Consider the following 20,441-nt stretch of genomic DNA (forward strand, 5'->3'; position numbering starts at 1 on the left):
TGTGTTTACTGATGTGGTATTATGTTTAGTGTGCAAAGATTCAATAACCACTCATTCCTAAGCCAAGATAAATATTTGAAAATTTATTTTGAAGGGAAGATGACGTCTTAATGTGGGGTTCTCACTGTTCCTTATTTCAGATTTTGTTGTCCATTTTGATCTTTATTACTGATGTGGGGTTCTCTACTACTTTGTTATATTTGTATGTTAAGATCTCTCGTTAAACTATATTGTATACCAAATCTATGTATCTTCTTCTTATTTTATTAAGATTTTAGAGGTAGGTCCACATCCTAAAAAAGATTCAAATTAATTACTTCTAAATTTATAATGTGTTTTTGACGTTCCTCTTGTTAGGACCAAAAATAGCTAGAGGGGGGGGGGGGGTGAATAGCTCGTCGCGTTCGCTCGGTGCGCTTGGTTGCTTGGCGTTGCTTGTTTCTTCTTGGATGTGCAGCGGAAAATACAGAAACAAACACAAAACGCTAACACTAGGATTTTACTTGGTATCCACCTCACAAGAGGTGACTAATCCAAGGATCCACACCAACGCACACACCCTCCACTATGAATAACACTCCTTTATGGTAACTACCAAAGGCGGAGAAGCCCTACAACACTCTCAATACAAGAAGAAGAAAGGGAAATACAAGTTAAGCAAAAGCTTACAAGATGTGCAGTAAAAACCCTAACCCTAACTTCTTCCTCTTGCAATAGATCCGCCTCTTGACTTGGAAAGCCTCCAAGAACCTTCAAGAACTGGCGATCACGTGCTTGTAGAGAGCTGTGGAGGAGCTGGAATGAATCTGAGAAGAGCTCGTGAAAGGATGCCGAAGACCACGCTCGCCTGCGGCTTTAAACCCGACGCGGATCCCGATCGATTCGAATGTTCGAATCGATCGGGAGGCTGGATCGATCCACGGATCGATCTGAGGCCCGTGATCGATCGGCGGATCGATCCACGGATCGATCCGGCATTCGCAGCAGCATCGTCCCGATCGATCGGCCGATCGATCGGGACCTCTGATCGATCCACGGATCGATCCGAGCATTTGAAGAATCGGATCGATCCACCGATCGATCCACAATCGATCCACGGATCGATCCAGCACTTGGTTTTTGCCCAAAACCAAGTCCTAAACCTCCTAACCAACATCCGGTCAACCTTGACCTGTTGGTACATCATGCCTCGCATCTGGTCACTCCCTTGACCTGCCAGGACTCCCACCAAGTGTCCGGTCAATCCTTTGACCCACTTGGACTTTTACTCGTCGTGCAAGTATCCGGTCACTCCATTGACCTACTTGGACTTCCCCGAACGTGGCCAACCTTGACCCATCCGGACTTCCTTCCTTGCCAAGTATCCAACAATCCTTCGACCTACTTGGACTTCCCAACACCGATGTCCGATCATCCTTGATCCATCCGGATTTCCTTCCTTGCCCGGCTTCACTCACGGGGACTTTCACCTAGCTTCACTCACTAGGGTTTTCCATCTGCCTAGCTTCACTCACTAGGACTTTCACCTGGCTTCACTCACCAGGATTTCCTTCTGCCTAGCTTCACTCACTAGGACTTTCACCTGGCTTCACTCACCAGGATTTCCTTCTGCCTAGCTTCACTCACTAGGACTTTCACCTGGCTTCACTCACCAGGATTTTCCATCTGCCTAGCTTCACTCACTAGGGTTTTCCATCTGCCTAACTTGCCAGTTAGGACTTCCCAGTCAAGTATCCAGTCAACCTTGACCTACTTGACTCTTCTTCAATCAATATCTTATTGTCAAACATCTAAACCCTAACCAAGACTCAGCTTGGTTAACCAGGTCACCCTTGACCTGAGGGATATTGCACCAACAATCTCCCCCTTTTTGATGTTTGACAATACCACAAAAACACTTACAATCCCACATGTAAGTTAGGCTAATCCTATAGCCTCCTTCTTCATGCCACTAGGTAATGAACCCATAAATTAAGCTTTTCATTCTCCCCCTAAGAGGGCAAACTCCCTCTAGGTAATGAAAACCTAACTTACTTCCTTTCATTCTCCCCCTATTGGCACACATCAACCCCTTACAAAAAAAACATCAACCCGTCTTTGGACACACATCAACCTATGCTCCAATTTTGGGCACACTTCGACAACTCCATTTGTTGAAGACTCTCCCCCTGAAGAGTTGCTCATCGTGATCACAATTTCACTCATGGTGATCAACTCAATATTGAAGGTCCCATACCCTTCATTATCCTTAACTTCTCCCTCAACGTTGACAAATACCCAACCTTGAGCATTTTCAACCACTTGAGTTGCCACTTGAAATGATGAGGATATCCACTCCCCATTTGTCCCCATTTCAAGTTTAAATGCTCAACCTTGAGCAAGTTCACAACAGAAGGTTAACCACCTTCCAAGGTTCATGAAAAATAATTTTCATGCCTTTAAAGAGTCCCTCCCCCTAAAGACATGGTGGTAACTTCTGTCATTGCACCAACAATGACTTGGAAATCCTAAACCTTTAGGAAACCCAAATTTAGAAGTTTTGAGGTTCAAATGTTCAAAGTTTGAAACAAACCTCAACCTAAACTTCAATGAAGTCTTCCTTAACCATTCCATCCTTGTTTTCATCACGAAAACACCCCTTTTTATGTATACAAATGTATTTTAAGGGTTTGGAAAGGTTACCTAGACTAAAGTAGGTTCAAAGTGCTGAAATCAGCTTTCCCAGCCAAAATCAGCAACTTGGATCGATTGGAGTTGGGTTCCAATCGATTGAACCTCTCTGAATCGATCCACTGATCGATTCAGACACCCTGGATCGATCGGCTGATCGATCCAGCGAGCTTCTGCTCGCGGGAAATGCCTTCTGAATCGATCCATGAATCGATTCAGGCACTCCAATCGATCCATGGATCGATCGGAGCTCTGATAGTTGCTGAAATTCCATTTCAGTCAACTTCAGAAACCCCTAGAAAATTCTACAAAAATCCAAAAATTATGAAATTTCGTGTAGACATTGTTTAGGGCATATATTATCAAGGAAAAATAGTTTTCTATGAAAATACATCATATTTTCAAAGATTGACACAAACTTGAAAACTTGCAAAAACTTTAGTGTTTTCTTCAAGTTTGTGTCTAACTATACAATGGTGATTACTATCAAAAGATAACCTTCACCAAGGTTTTCCAAAAATATTTTGAAAACTTTTTCAAAACCAATATCCCACCATATTCCTTGGGCTTAATGCACATGACTTGTACATTAGCTTTCCCAATGATGGGAAAACACATAACTATGTGTTTTGATGAACCTAAAACTCAAAAGAATGCACTAAATCAACATCTTGAGTTTTGTTCATCTTCCTAACATCTCACTTGTATCTAATGTGCACTAAAACACATACAAGTCATCTTATAGTCCTTGTGAGATGTAAGATTTTGGTTTTGCCCTATTCTAGGGATCATGCATACTATCTAGGCATTTTGGAGATATTAAACACCCACCTAGGATGTCACTTGATAATAAGTGTTGGTAAATGCCTTTTGTCCTTGATTACAAGAAATTAAACTTAATGCATGATAATGTTATGGCATACATCAAAAGGAAATAATTTTCAAAAGAAAATATCCTATAACTACATGATGTATGAATGTCATGACATGGTATTTTTGTATTTTTCATAATAAGTCATGAATGCAAAAGTAGACATGATGTCATGGCATATGATGAGCAAACAATCATGGCAAGATTTAGCATAAATAAAATATACCTAGATTAGCTATCTAAGTATCCTTAAAACCTTAGCTAAACTTACAACTTAAACCTAGATTGCCCTTAAGTGCGTCAAGAAAACGCCAAAACCTAAATTGGCATTTCTAATTCCCTTGATTAATTTATGCCAATTGAAATTAAGCATATTCCTCAAATGTTGGCATATTTCATTTTTCCACAAGAGTAGCACTTTAAAGTTAAGGCCCGGATTGCCTTAAATTTTCTAAGAACATACCAAAACCCCCAACTTGGTAGCTTTTATGAATTTCCCAATATGTGCCTTTTAAGATTAAAATCAAATTTTCACCACTAGACACATTTTACTCTTTCAAGGAGTAAATAATAGTTCCATTCCATTTTCAAAGGTTAACAAAAACCTTGAAAATGCTCCTTGAGTGTCAATTTCCTCAAAGTTGGGTTAACTACCCTTCTAATTGGAGTTGACACTCTCTAACCCATTTATGGGATAGAGAAGATGCTCCTAGGAACCCAACACCTATTGGTGCTCCTTGGATGCTCTAGGTACTCACTAGGGATAACTTCCCTAGATACCTTCCTAGTGACCTTGTTGGACTTCTTAGAAGCCTTGGTCACATTTTCTAGGTCAACCCTAGGGATAGCCTCCCTTGTGACCTTGTTAGTGACTTTCTTAGACTTCTTAGAAGTCTTAGTCACTTTGGTTGCAAAAATACTCTTAGGGATGACTTCCTAGTATTCTTGACTTGACCACTAAACCTAGGGTTTGTTCCATAACTATATGGAACCCTATGATAACTAGGCACATCCTTCTTAGCCTTTGGTTTGTATCCCAAACCTCTATGGCTATTTGATGGCTTTGACTTTCCTAGCCCTAGGTTTTGCTCATTTTGCCCTTTTAGGATATTTTCCATCCTTTTTAGGGTCTTTTCCATTTTATCAAGTCTTGATCTCAAGACTTGATTTTCTATCATTAAATCCTTAGAATTTGGTTTTTCATTAAGTTCATGAGCATTTTTGTTTCTAGACTTGTAGCTACAATCCTTAGAGTTCTTGCCTAGACTTTTACCTACATTCCTAGCCTTAGGTGTAGTAGTTTTGGCATGTAGGGCCACATGCTTTTCCTTAAAGCCCTCATGCTTCCTATTCTTATGGTAAATTGCATTAAAATGATAAAAATTAGAATTATCATGTTTTTTACCATAATGTAAAGGAGTAGGCTCAATAAATGTTACCTTCTTCTTTACCTTGAAGGCTCCCCCTTGACTAGTGCCTCCTTGAGCCTTGACCCTCTTCTTCCCCTTGGGGCATTGACTACGATAATGCCCCTTTTGATTGCAAGAGAAGCATATAATATGCTCCTTGCTCTTCTTTGTGTTGGGGATGGTTTCCTTGGGCTTCACCTTGCCCTTTTGTGCCACTTGGCCCTTTTTCTTGGCTAATTTAGGGCACTTGCTCTTGTAGTGCCCATGTTCCCTACATTCAAAGCATATAATATGATTTTTATTATTAATTGAAATATTTATACCTTTGCTTGTAGGGGTGACATCTTTTTCTTTGGATCTGGAGGTAGAAGCTTCCTCTTGATCAGGCCTTGATTCTCCTCCATTTGATTTTTCTTGACTTGTGGAGGTAGAAGCTTCTTCCTCCTCTTCTTCTCTTGACCCGGATGTAGAGGCTTCTCCTTCTTCTTGATCCGGTGTCACCAAGGATTACTCCCCCTCAATCCTAGAGGTGGAGGCTTCATCATCTTGAATATGAAACAAGGAGTATGCTCCCTCCTTGTTCCCTTCGTTGCATTCCCTTGAGGATGAAGCTTCTTGGATTTCCTCTTCTTCGGAGGTTGAGCATCTCTCAACCTCGGAATCCTCCTCTTGGTCTTGCTCCAAAGAGTCTCCCTCTCTGGATTCTTCTTGATCTCGTACAGTGGAGGGGATCTCTTCATGAAGCTTGGCCAATTTGCTCCAAAGCTCCTTGGCATCTTCGAATTCTCCAACTTGAGCCAAGATGTGGCTAGGCAATAAGTTGACCAAAAGCTTGGTCACTTTGTCATTTGCTTCGCCCCTTTGAATTTGCTCCGAGCTCCATCTGCTTTTCTTTAGAAGCTTGCCCTTGGAGTTCGTTGGAGCTTCGAAGCCTTCCATTAGAGCAAACCATTGCTCTATCTCCATCATAAGAAAAGTTTCGATTCTTGATTTCCAAGAATCGAAGCTTGTGGATGTGTATGGTGGAGCCACCCTTGTGTCAAATCCAAGTCCATCTTGGAATTGCATCTTGAAGTTGAGCTTGATAAAATCTTGAACTTGAAGAATTTGCTCCAACTTCTTCACCCTCTAGCTTTTCTTGATATGCTTGACCCTTCCGGCGATGATTCCGGTGAAGAGCGGCATTGCTCTGATACCACTTGTTAGGACCAAAAGTAGCTAGAGGGGGGGGGGGTGAATAGCTCGTCGCGTTCGCTCGGTGCGCTTGGTTGCTTGGCGTTGCTTGTTTCTTCTTGGATGTGCAGCGGAAAATACAGAAACAAACACAAAACGCTAACACTAGGATTTTACTTGGTATCCACCTCACAAGAGGTGACTAATCCAAGGATCCACACCAACGCACACACCCTCCACTATGAATAACACTCCTTTATGGTAACTACCAAAGGCGGAGAAGCCCTACAACACTCTCAATACAAGAAGAAGAAAGGGAAATACAAGTTAAGCAAAAGCTTACAAGATGTGCAGTAAAAACCCTAACCCTAACTTCTTCCTCTTGCAATAGATCCGCCTCTTGACTTGGAAAGCCTCCAAGAACCTTCAAGAACTGGCGATCACGTGCTTGTAGAGAGCTGTGGAGGAGCTGGAATGAATCTGAGAAGAGCTCGTGAAAGGATGCCGAAGACCACGCTCGCCTGCGGCTTTAAACCCGACGCAACGGTCGGATCCCGATCGATTCGAATGTTCCGAATCGATCGGGGAGGCTTTGGATCGATCCACGGATCGATTCAGAGCGCCTCTGTGCTCAGGAAACGCGCCTGGATCGATCCACGGATCGATCCAGTGCTTATTGCGCGAAGCAGCATCGTCCCGATCGATCGGCTGATCGATCGGGACCTCTGGATCGATCCACGGATCGATCCAGAAGCTTTCTGTTCGCTGGGAAGAATCTGGATCGATCCACTGATCGATCCACAGCCTGGATCGATCCACGGATCGATCCAGCACTTGGTTTTTGCCCAAAACCAAGTCCTAAACCTCCCTAACCAACATCCGGTCAACCTTGACCTGTTGGTACATCATGCCTCGCATCTGGTCACTCCCTTGACCTGCCAGGACTCCCCACCAAGTGTCCGGTCAATCCCTTTGACCCACTTGGACTTTTACTCATCGTGCCAAGTATCCGGTCACTCCATTGAACTACTTGGACTTCCCCCAGATGTCTGGCCAACCTTGACCCATCTGGACTTCCTTCCTTGCCAAGTATCCAGTCAATCCCTTTGACCTACTTGGACTTCCCAACACCAGATGTCCGATCATCCTTGATCCATCTGGATTTCCTTCCTTGCCTGGCTTCACTCACCAGGACTTTCACCTAGCTTCATTCACTAGGGTTTTCCATCTGCCTAGCTTCACTCACTAGGACTTTCACCTGGCTTCACTCACCAGGATTTCCTTCTGCCTAGCTTCACTCACTAGGACTTTCACCTGGCTTCACTCACCAGGATTTCCTTCTGCCTAGCTTCACTCACTAGGACTTTCACCTGGCTTCACTCACCAGGATTTTCCATCTGCCTAGCTTCACTCACTAGGGTTTTCCATCTGCCTAACTTGCCAGTTAGGACTTCCCAGTCAAGTATCCAGTCAACCTTGACCTACTTGACTCTTCTTCAATCAATATCTTATTGTCAAACATCTAAACCCTAACCAAGACTCAGCTTGGTTAACCAGGTCACCCTTGACCTGAGGGATATTGCACCAACACCTCTTTGCTGAAGTTAAGCATGACTATTATACCTTCGTAAATGTGAATATGTTAAAATTTAACTTTTTGGATTAGGTTTAATACATCTAACATCAAAATAAAATTGATAAACTTTTTCATGTTGAAGTTGTTGTATGTATAATTTGTAAATAAATTACATGACTATATGACATGATAACAACAATATGAACTTATATCATCGAGCATTGATCATAAGTGAAAATAGAAGAACCAGTAAAGGAAAAAATGCTACATAGTAGAGAATAGAAGTATAAGCAAAGATTAGGGTTACTTGTCTTTGGAGAGATATGCTGCAAGGACCGACGTCAGCACAGATGCTGTGGAGTGTGAGAAGTTGTGTAGTCGCCTAGTCGAGTAGTGGAACAAGGAAGATGAAGCAACGGTGTAACAAGAGGAATAAAAGAAACCTAAAATAACACTTGGGAATTAATATTATGAACAAGGATAAAATAGGAATAAAAGTTTTCTTAATTCCCCTTACCCTTGCTTACACCCTAATTTGGGGTGTAAGCAAATCTTCTATTTCATAGGTAAGGAAGGTTAAAACTTACTTTTCCTTACCTTTCCTTTCTTTGGCTCACCCCCTCTCGAACAAGGTTAAAATTTTTTCTTCCCCTTATTTCCCCTTCCCTCACCTGCTCCCCAAACAGAGAGTTAGTCTCAAACATCAACTCCATCTCAATATTGGCATTAGTCACCGACATAGTTTCCATCTCGACTCTAGATCCTGACACCTTCTCAGTCTCAGCCTCCATCTCAGTCTGGGTCTTAGTCGTTGATATTGCTTTCATCTCAACCTTGCATCTTGATACCTTTCCAGACTTAGCCTTAGATCTTGACACCCTCCAATTTTCAACCACCAACTCCGTCTTAGTCTCAGTTTCGGTCTCATTCACCGACATTGCTTCAATCTTGGCTCTGGATCCTGACACTTTCTCACTCTCAGCCTCAAATCCCGACACCCTCCGAGTCTCAGTCACCGACTCCTTCCCAATCTCGGTCTCAGTCACTGATATCACTTTCGTCTCAACTCCGGATCTTAACACCTTCCCTGTCTTAGCCTCAATTGCCAATATACCTCCATGTCTCGGTCTCAGTCGCCGACACCCTCCACACGTAGTATTCCGGCATCGTTTCTGTCTCGATCTCAGTTGTCGATATACTCACTCGGCCTCAGTTGCCGATATACTCACTCAGCCTCAGTCATGGACACATTCCACACTTTAGTCTCATATCTTGCCATAACATCTAGCTCAGCTTCAGTCGTCGACACCCTCTAAGCATCAACATCGAATCTCAACTTGTCGATTCTCAAGGTTGCCCTGCATTAGCCTCATTCCTTCGTCTATCCTTGGATCAAACTCATACCCCATGTGGCCTGCTGAAAGCACACGCGGGGCACGTGGATAAGGAGACAACATAATTGTCTCCTCTATGATTTCGCTCCTCTATGAATATTCTAGAATATGTGACACCATCTAAATGGAGAAAGAGTTATGGGGTTGTCATATCTAATCTCCTATATGTTGGAGTGTATACTGAAAGCCTAAGCTTTGTAAACATTCATTATGAATAAAGAATCACATTTGGTCAAATTGTCTACATTTGTTTGTAGTTGTTCATTTAATTTATATTGTAGATAACATAGTATGTGGTGTCACATACAGAAGATGATGTTATCAGTACCTTATAAATTATAAACAGTAGCTCACGACTAAAATGGAAAGGAACAAACCATTAGAAGGTCGTAGTGTAATTAGGTATTAGTTTATCTTGACTATATAATTACACTAGTACACTCAGAGTGTATTGAGTAGGACCATTAGAGGTCGTTTCTTTTATACTGACTTTATAAAAGAACAAAGACCTCAGTTATTATGGAAGTGTGTGCTCTTAATCCTAATATAATAACAAGCACATATGTTTGATATTTATTTCTTTAATTTATCAATGGGTGAGATTTAGTTCGATGAATCAATAAACCCGATAAGTTGGGAAATGGTATCACTTATAGTGTGTGTTGTTGATTATAGAAGGAAACTGTGTCCTAGAGATACTAGGTTGATAATGTCCCCAAGAGGAGCTCATAAGGATTGTCATGTTAAACCCTGCAGGTGGACTTAGTCTGACATGACGATAAGGTTGAGTGGTACTACTCTTGGACTTAGATATTGATTAAATGAGTTGTCAGTAACTCACTTAATTAGTGGGCATTCGATATCTTAAACACAGGGAGACTAACACACTCATAATAAGAAGGAGCCCAAAAATATAATTTGGGATTGGTGCGGTAGTTCAATGATAGTTCTCTAGTGGAATGAATTATCATTGATAAAATTAAGTTGTGTGTTCGGGGCGAACACGGGATGCTTAATTTTATCGGGAGACCAAAGCCAATTCCTCCTCTCGGTCCCTATCGTAGTCTCTTATTTATAGAGTTCTATATCCACCTATACCCACCTTCTATACCCACCCAATAGGGGCCGGCCAAGCTAGCTTGGGAACAAGCTAGGGTCGGCCTAGGTATAAGATTGGGTGGCCGGCCCTAGCTTGAACCCAAGCTAGTAGGGCCGGCCAAAATAAATTAAAAAGAATTTTAATTTTAATTTTTTTTATTATGTGGAAGAAATAATTTATTAAAGAGAATTTGAATTAAATTATCTCTTTTATAAAATTTACAAAAGATTAAAGAAAGAGATTAGATCTCTTTCCTTATTTGTAGATTGGTGAGATATTTTATTTTCTCTTTAAAAATTATTCACATGTTGTAAAATTAAAATTATCGAAATTTCTTTTTATCAATCATGAAGAGATTTTTAAAAAGAAATTCTATTTTTAAAATTTCCGGAAACAAATTAGGAAGTTTTAATTGTTGATTAAAATTTGTCTAATTTTTTCCTTCATTGATGTGGCCGGCCATTGGTTTTAATTTGAGAAATTTTATTTTATTTTTCTCAATTAAATCATGTCAAGGAAATTGAGGAAATTTTATTGTAATTAAATTTCCTAATTTGCCTAGGCCAAGGAATATAAAAGAAGGGGTGAGGGTGCCTTCATGAGACACAACATCTATTATTTCTTTCCCTCTTTTGTTCCTTGGTGTGGTCGGCCATCCTCTCCCTCTCTTCCTCTTGTGGTGGCCGAACCCTTCTCTTCCATTGGAGCTCTTGTGGTGGCCGGATACTACTCGGAGAAGAAGAAGAAGAAGGAGAGAAAGCTAGCATCTCTTGGAGCTTGGTTAGTGTTTTGATTTTCTTCCTTGGTGAAGCTTCCTCTTTGTTGGCCGAACCTAGCTAGGAGGAGAAGAAGGTGATTGGTGGTTTCTCGTCTCGGAAGATCGTTGCCCACACAACGTCCGAGGTTAGAAGAGGAATACGGTAGAAGATCAAGAGGTTTTTCTACAAGGTATAACTAGTAATTTTTCTTTCCGCATCATGCTAGTTATTTATGGAAATAATACCAAATACAAGAGGCTTACGTTCTAGAATTTCGAATATGTTTTTCGAAGTTGTGTTCTTTTGTTTTTTCTTTTCCTTGTGATTTGATTGTTCTCTTTGGTTAACCTAAAGTTATTTTAGGAAATTAAATATTATCTTTCTATAAAAGGTTTTGTCTAGTCGGTGGTGGTTGCTCCCATATCCAAGAAGGCCATGTGCCTCGCCACGTCAGTACTGGGAACCAATTATGGAAATTAATATTTAATGGAATTAATAACTTAAGGAGACTTGGGTCGAACGTGTTAAGTTCCGCAGGAGATCCAAGTCAAAACCTAAAAGAACAAATAGATTAAGTTTTGGATCAAACGTGTTAAGTTCCGCAGGCAATCCAAAATTTAATTTAAAAAAACACATGGTAGCTAGGAAAAAGTTCAGACCTTTGTACAAAATTTTTATATAGTGAAACCTATAAATTTTCCGAGTAGCAACCAACACTATATACATTATATTCTTCCAAATACTTGGTATTTGCTGAAAATGAGAGGTAACTAAAGGTTACATTGTCAGATCCAGTCCCTCCATTGGCTCATACAAGATGATGGAGGAGTACGTAATGCAGCGTCATTTGTCATCTAACAACTATATAAACCTTAGAGAGTGCGAGGGTAAAGGATTTTAGCTAGATTCTCTACACCTCCACCATATTATCCTCTGTTTTTTTTTTCTTTTAGCATTGTATTTCAAATAAATCTTGAATGTCAGAGACTCTACACCACCAGTATAACCTTCTTTTAAAAAGCATCTTTCCAGTTCGTTCATCCTCTGTGAGTCAGCCTATTCGTTGACCGATGATGTAACGATATTTGATAAAACAGTAACAAAACTACATTTCATAATAAATTTTATCATGATTAAATTACTCATTTTCCTGGACATGGAAAACTAAATTGTTTATTAAAGGGAAGTCAACCAGCAAACCCCCTCCTTTTATTTTTTACTTTATAAATTAACGCAGCACTTTTGCCCCTCGTTGAAGGATGAAGCTTCTCCTACTTTCTCGGAGTGATACGAGCTCTCAGAGGAGTCTTCATGACAGTGGTGAATGCTTCCTTCTCCGTTAAGTCCACTTCTCCTTCTGCTTCCCACTCGAACTCCTTCACCAAATTCGCTACGAAGTACTCGAGGTGCAGCACGGCCAGCCCCAGCCCAGGGCAAATCCGCCTCCCCGCCCCAAACGGCATCATCTTTATCTCCCTGCTCCCTGTGATGTCCACCGCCGCCCCTTCGCCGCCCTCCAGGAACCTTTCCGGCTTGAAATCCATCGGATCCTCCCATACCTTCTCGCTCCAGTTCATCCCCACCACCAGGAAGTTGACCTCCGTCCCCTTGGGGATGTGGTACCGCCCACCGCACAGGCTCACGTCCTCCATCGCTCTGTGCGGCAGCAGATACTGCCCTGGCGGGTGGCGCCGCAGCCCTTCCATGACCACCGCCCTCAGGTACGGAATTCGTTGCAGCTGATCTTCTTTCACTGCCTCGTCCGCGCTGCTGACGCGAAGAATCTCCTCCCGAAGCTTCGTCTGGATCCGCTGGTGCTTCACCAGGTTCGCCATGATCCACTCCAGCGCCGTCGAAGTCGCGTCCGTGCCCCCGTTTAAGAACTCGGAGCAGAGCGCCACTGTCTCGTCAACCGTCAGCTTCCGGCCTGCCTCCTCCGATAGCTCCATATCCAGAAGAGAATCTACGTAGGAGTACACGAATCTATCGGATGTTTCCTTATCCGTCGTCGATCCCAGCCGCGCCTTCTTGCTCTGCTTTCGTGCTTCGATCAGGGGAAGGTACACCTGCTTCTTTTTTAAGAACATTTCCCTCGCCCTCCTCAATCTGTTTCGAAAGAGGTACGCCGTGATGCTCGGTAGGAAGAAGAGCACGTTCAAGTTCTCCTGGTAGAGGAGTAATCTCCGAGTCTCCGCCTTCACCTCATTAAGCTTTCGCTCGTCCAACTTCTCGCCGAAGCACATGAGCACGAGCAAGCAAAACATGGCGAACTGGAAGCTGTCTTTAACTACGACCGCGCCGCCACTGTCTTCGGCCCGATCCCGGAGGTTCCGGACCAGCACGCCGAGAACCCACTCACGACCGCCAGCGTAGATCTTGACTCGTGAGGGGTGCAGGATGTCGGACACGAGGTTGCGGCGGAGGTGGCGCCAGAGAGGGTCGTTCCCGCCGGAGGAGACTGTGTGCTGGCCTGCGCTGACGAAGCCAAGGGCAGGCAGCGGGGGCGGTCGGTCGGCGAGAGCGGAGCTGTGCTCAATCAGGGCTGCGTGGGCGATGTCGCCGTCCGAGATGAAGACAACGGGCTCAGACCCAATGCGGAGGGTGACGACGGGGCCGTAGGTGGCGTTGAGGTCGCGGAGGACAGCGACGAGGTCCACGAGGGAATGGCGGAACCAAATGAGGTTGCCGAAGAAGGGAATGTAGGGCGGACCAGGCGGTAGCGACTTCCGACTGCCATGGCGGCGAAGGAGACAGAGGAAGAGGAGAGTGGATGAGGCAAGGGAGAGGAAGACGAGAAACCAGTACATCTCCATGGCGCGCTCTGTTTAATTCATACAAACGCCGTGTATTTATACTAGCACGCACACGCTACGATCGAAGCTCGAAGAAAAAATACTAGTAAATGGTGGGATTAATTAATAATTTTGAGTTAATTCCATGAACAATTACTTTTCAATTCTGTGATCGAACTTGCGTGGTGCATTCGTAGAGAAACTGAGTCAAGATAATGTTATTAAAGTGGGGTGCGTACGATCGAAGGAATGCCGTGGTCAGCGGTTCGTATCCCATTTAAGGTGGGACCGTCCCCATCTTAATAATCTTAATAGTTGATGAAAAATTTTTAATAAAAACTTACAGTTGACCAAGGCACGACTCAAGCTTTTAATATTAACGTTGCTACGTGAGCTGGAGGGGGAATTCAAGTTCCGAAAGCTTGCCTACCAAGCAACCGATGATTGACTATTTTTTGAAACACTTAACTTGCAAGCGATGCTTGAAATACATGTAGATGACATACTAATTCGTAAGTAGGGTTCATAATTGATAATTAATATGGCGATGATGAAGGATCTCATCATATTATTATGGTGAAGATCAAAGGAGGTGAAAATTAAGGAGGAGATGATATCGGTCAAAGATCCCATCCTATTGTCATGATGGAGATCAAAGGAAATTAAAGTCAAGGTGGAGATGATATCGGTCGGTCGGGCGAGGCATGCCTCGAATGAGGAGGCGGCTCCGATCCGTCGTCGCATTCGATACGGGGGAGTAATTAAACAATCGACGCTCAAGGGAAACAATATGTAGAGGTCGAGCTGAGCAGCTACCTGGCTCAGCTAGACAACAGAGATATGAAAAGTTCAACTTGGTCGAGCGGCTATTCCACTCGACTTGGCAACAGACTTCGGCCGAGCGGCTACCTCGCTCGGCCCGGTGACGGGCTTCGGCAATAACACAATGGACCTTCGGTCGAGCAGACAGACACGAAGGAACAACGAGGTTCTGGCTGACCAGACGGGGCACCAAGGCGGCGGAATTCAGGCCGAGCGGCTACCCCGCTTAGCCTAGCAATACATTCCTGACGATATCCAGTGATATCCTTTTGAGAGTTGGTGCAGCCGACACAGGGCATGGGCTGCCAAAAGATCGTATGACGGAAACTTCCACTGTCACTTCAGAGATATGCTCGGTCCGTTAAGGTACCGTGTCAAGAACACTTTACTAACAAGTCTTTTTAGGGAAAGCTTTGAGAAACATGCTCGCCTTGGGAAGCGTGCACACGCGCTACCGGAGCTCTATATTCACTATTTACGCTACAGTAGTCTTCTTGTTGCTCCGTTTTCCACTTCATCGCCGGTGACTAACTTGAACGTCGGAGGGCCAACGCCGGAGATCCCTTCCTTAGCTCGGCACTGATATAGTCTTTGTTGCAGGTCCGCACAGAGTCCATAGGAGGTCAGTATGAGCCATCCTCAGCTTTCCGTCTCTTCGATTTTCGGACAGGATCATATTTGGCGCCATCTATGGGAACATCACTTGCATCCAAGCCGAGAAGATGGAGGACGTTAGACGACTCTCCACTGTAACGCTCACCCAAGAGGAGCTTGAGATGCGCATTCAAACCCGAGCAACAAAAATGATCGAGCAACAACAACAAGCGTTAGCCGATTAGCTAGCGCCGCAACCTGCAACATTGGCGGGCGATAGGCGAGCGGGGCAAGAAGACCGAGCGGAACAACTCTCTGTATGAGGGCAGAACAGAAGGCTCACCGCCACACAGGGGGAAGCACCACCCACACCGATCCCCTTCCATTGCGCCTTGTTCCAAACCCCCTCAGAGATATCCCAAGCGTATTAGGAGCGGGGATCATCTTCAGATGATGCTCTCATTTAGGATGCACGGAAAGCCAAGACGTCCCGGAGCAACGCGTCTTTCGAATAGATCAACCGACAGTTCTTAGAGGAGATTTTACAAGACCCTCTACGTAGATACTATACCCCGTTGGCGATCGGGACGTACAATGGATTGACTGATCGAGATGATCATCTGGATCGGTTTGATAATAAAGTCACGCTGCACCAGTACACGGATGGAGTAAAATGACGAGTCTTTCTCACTACGCTCTCCCAGATCGGCACAGTGCCGGTTCCAAAGACTGTCGGACGGCTCGATTCGAAGCTTCAAAGATTTCCGAGCTGCATTCCAGCATCACTTCACCAGCAGTCGACGCTACCAGAAGATGAGCGTTAGCCTCTTTGCCCTGAAGCAAGGGCCCAAGAAGGCGCTCCGAGCGTACATCCAGCGCTTCAACCAAGTAGCCATGGACATCCCCTCGGTCTGGTCCGAGACAATGATGAACGCCTTCACCCAGGGGCTCGCCGAGAGAGATTTTTTCCGATCGCTCATCAAGAAGCCGGCCAAGGACTTCGACCACATGCTCAAGAAAGCCAACGAATATATCAATATGGAAGAAGCCTAGGCAGTTAGAAGAAAGGAGGCGCTGACTGAACATTCGGTGCCGACCGAATGCCAACTATCAAGCAACCATCATCCACCCAAGGGTCCGAGGGCTGAAGGAGCACGGTCGTACCAGGAGACCAGGGCACATGCCGTATAGCATGTGACGTCCGGTCGGCCGAAGGCGTCGAAGGGTAAGGTATGGACGCCGATGTTTTGTTCGTTCCACCAGTCGGCGACCCACATGCGTGACTACCGCGGTCTAACATCAATTGTTAGTCGACCGGTTCCACGATGATACCGTCGTCGATCTCCTTCTCCTAATCGACAACAGAGACATATATTCGCTGAATGGCGGGAGGACGACAGAAGGCCGCCCGAATGCCATCACCAACATCAGCGGAGGGATAACACCGACCCCTCCCGAGTCCCCGCTGAGCGAAATAGGTCATCCGCTCGGGAAGAAGAAAACAGAAACAATGTTTCTTGAGGAGAGATAGGTATGATACCCGGAGGACCAACCGACGGCGATTCCAACCGAGCCAGGAAGTCATACCCTCGGCGGTTGGAGATCCACGCCGTGGGATGCAGCAACGAGAAGGCCGAAGGGCCCCAGATCAATTTCAACCCCATCGACTTGAAGGGGTGGAGATCCCTCACGATGACGTGCTAATTATCCAAACAGTAATCGTTAACTACACAATTCACTAAACTTTTGTTGATACAGGGAGTTCGGTGAACATTATTTTCAAGAAGGCGTTCGATCAGTTGTAAATTGATCGAAGTGAGTTGCTGCTCATGACGACACTGCATTACGACTTCACGGGGAACGAAGTACTGCCACTCGGGCAAGCCCGCCTTGCCACCTCGCTCGGAGAAGAGACACTGAGGAGAACTAGGACCACCAACTTCATCATGGTGAACGCGCCGTTGGCCTACAATGTCATATTGGGTCGACCGGCTCTCAACGAGTTTCGGACGATAGTATCTACTTACTACCAGAAAATAAAGTTCCCGGTGGACGACCGGGTGGGAGAAGTCAAGGGTGATCAGCTGGTCGCTCGACGGTGCTATGTGAAATGGTCAAGTCCGAGGCTAGGAGTGCTCGGAAGACTCCGCGACTGGAGGTAAATGCTATCACTGAAATACCCCCTACCTTGGTATACAAAGAAAAGGAGGAGGTCCAGATCCACCCCAGCCGAGCGGAGGCAACAACCTTTATTGCCGCTGACCTGGAGGAGGAGAAGGCAGAGTTAGTCGCCTGTCTTAAACAAAATCATGATGTGTTCGCTTGGTCGACACACGAGCTTCCCAGCATCTCCCCGAGCGTGGCTCAGCACGAGCTTCATTATGGTCGACGGAACATACTGCTACAATGTCATGCCGTTCGGACTCAAGAACTTCTGAGCCACTTACCAGAGACTGATGAACAAGGTGTTCCGACAATAGATCGACCGTAATATGGATGTATACGTCGACGACATATTAATTAAATCCCTCCGAGCTACTGACCTATGCGCAAATATCAACGAGGCTTACCGGACGTTAAGGACTTATGGGATAAAACTGAGCCCCAGCAAATGTCTGTTCGGCGCGAGAAGTGGCCGCTTTTTGGGCTACATAGTGACCGAGCAAGGCATTGAAGCCAATTCCAGCAAGGTTAAAGCTTTGCAAGATATTCCTCCGCCTCGGAACTTGATGGAAGTTGAAAGGTTGACCGATCGGATCACGGTGCTGTCCAGATTCTTCTCCAAGTTGTTCGATCGAAACCTGTCGTTCTTCAAGGTGCTTCGTTGAGCCATGAAATTCCAATGGGACTCTGAGTGCGACTGGGTACTGAAAGAGCTGAAGGAATATCTAAACTCTCTGTCTGTATTAGCTAAGCCACCAGTTGTTGGTGAGCTACTTTGGATTTATCTATCACCCAACGAACATGCCATTGGATCAGCTCTGGTTAGGCAGAAAGGCCAAGAGCAGCAGCTTGTATATTTTTTGAATCATATATTGAAGGATGTTCAATCTCGCTACACCGATCTTGAAAAACTAGCATACACTTTGATTCTAACCGCTCGAAAGCTTCATCCGTACTTCCTAGCACACACAATCATCGTGCTGACTAACAGTGCCCTGGGACGAGTCCTTCTCAACCAGGAAGCATTAGGGAGGCTAATCAAATGGATGACAGAGCTGAGCGAATTCGATATTCAGTATCAACTCTGAGCGGCAATCAAGGTTCAAGCCTTGGCGGATTTCATTATAGAAGTCCAGAGTGACAAGCCGACGACAACATGAAAGATATATGTGGACAACTCATCAACTCGACAATGCAGTGAAATCGGCATACTGCTTATCTCACCATGGGAAGACCGAATGCAGATCTCCGTTCGGCTGGACTATCGAGCCACCAATAACGAAGCAGAATATGAGACGCTGATAGCCGACCTGCAGGTGGCTATCCGGGACTCCTAGCTTGCCGCCCAATAGCTATCCGGGACATTCGAGATAAGCAACGCTCGGCTAAGGTTCTACGCAGAGGCTTTCGAGAAGCTGAAGGCCAACTTCCAGGAGGTCATTATATAGAAGATCCCCCGATCGAAAAATCAGGTGGCGGATGAGTTAGCATAACTAGCCAGTTCGTTGACGTCTATCATCATAGTTCAACCGATCAAACAAGTCTTACTTGTGGCGCGTATTGACCGAATGGAAGGAATAATCTTCCTGAGTGACTGGAGACAACTTGGACTGAGTTTATGCGTTTGGGAGCTACACCATCCGATTCAGAAGAAGCCCGCTTATTGAAGAAGAGGGTCGGGCGGTTCACCTTGATCGGGGATCAGCTTTACAAGAGAGTCTTCTCCAGTCCCTTCTTAAGTGCGTCAGATCGGAAGATGTCGAGTACATCCTACGAAAGGTCCACCAAGGCTCTTGTGGAGGCCATCCGGGCGGCCGTGCATTAGCTCGAAAGATACTCCTGGGCGGATATTTTTGGCCAAGTCTCCAAGAGGATATGATGCCGCTCGGACGGTGGTCATTTGTTTGTCCTGCCAGAAGTATCACAACATGTCACACTGACCGACCGAGGAAATGAAAGTGTCCATGGTATTATGCCCGTTCGACCAATTGTTGCTAGAAAATTTATCAATTTATCTTTATTTTTGGTATATTTAGTATTTAATACAATGAGCATTAGTGATCAGTCATGCAAGACCCAATTGAATTGTTAAATGTGGATTTACTTGTTAGATCTCTCATGGTCTTCCTATGAAGGTGCAAAATCCTTTTTTCAGCTTGATCTCGGATGTAAAAAGCTAACTAATTTAATGATACAAACTAATTGAATCAAATTGGATGGAGTTAATATAAATTAAGGATTAGGAGCACAGCAGCAGAAGAGAACAAGAAAAATCAACTTTGCTTTTGTCTCCCTCTCACCTTTTCCCTTGCTTTTGTTACCACACAAAACACACAACAATTCAAAAGCAAGAGAACCAGTGTTGCAAGCAAGAACAATGAAGTTGATCGGAAATAAAAACTACACAGATCAAACAGAAACTTACCAATATGAAAGATTAATCGAAGAGGCTAGCATGCTGCTATCGCCGGCTGTGTAGAAAACTAGAAACGACCATCCTTGAAGAGGAGAGCTCATGGCGAAATTAGGGCGAGGATTGACACTTCGCGAAGGTGAAATTAGGGTGAGGATCGTCACAGGGGCACTTCGCGACGACGAAATTAGGATGAGGATCGGGCGATCTGCACAATGTTAATGACACTTCGCGACGACGAATTTAGGGCTAGGATCAGGCAATCGGCAGAGGGGCACTTCGCAAATTGCGAAGGCGAAATTAAGGAGAGGAATCAAGGATGCAAGTTTCATTAAAATTAAAAGATAAATATTAAATTACATAACACATTAATAATATTTGGGCCCCTCTTAGAACTAGGCCTGAGACGAGTGCCTCCTGGGCCTCACCTCAAGTACGGGCTTGATCCTAACAGTCATGTATCACATCAAATATTCGGCGGCATAAGAGTATGACACATGACAATCAATCACGGGATGTATTTACGAGGAATGGAGGTGATTAGTAGGCATAAGATGAAAAAATATGTTCGACATGTTTGTATTAATGGTAAAGGATTTGATTAATTTTCGATAAATTAAGATGATGTTAGCCGTGATAAAAAAAATACTAGGCAAAATTGGAGGTCGCTCGGGAAAAAGAATCATAGGGCGATAACATCTAAGTGT

At 44.4% G+C, this 20,441-nt stretch overlaps 1 protein-coding gene across 1 annotated transcript; it reads right to left on the minus strand.

Annotated features, from left to right (window-relative positions):
- Positions 1-12,021: 12,021 nt before the first annotated feature.
- LOC122003473 (cytochrome P450 89A2-like) lies at positions 12,022-13,767 on the minus strand. Its single transcript, XM_042558583.1, has one exon. It carries the CDS (start codon positions 13,761-13,763, stop codon positions 12,222-12,224), a length of 1,542 nt encoding a protein of 513 aa, XP_042414517.1. The 5' UTR covers positions 13,764-13,767; the 3' UTR covers positions 12,022-12,221.
- Between the last annotated feature and the right edge of the window lie 6,674 nt (positions 13,768-20,441).

The sequence above is a fragment of the Zingiber officinale genome, chromosome 7B, assembly GCF_018446385.1.
Source record: "Zingiber officinale cultivar Zhangliang chromosome 7B, Zo_v1.1, whole genome shotgun sequence".
Taxonomy (NCBI): Eukaryota; Viridiplantae; Streptophyta; class Magnoliopsida; order Zingiberales; family Zingiberaceae; genus Zingiber; species Zingiber officinale.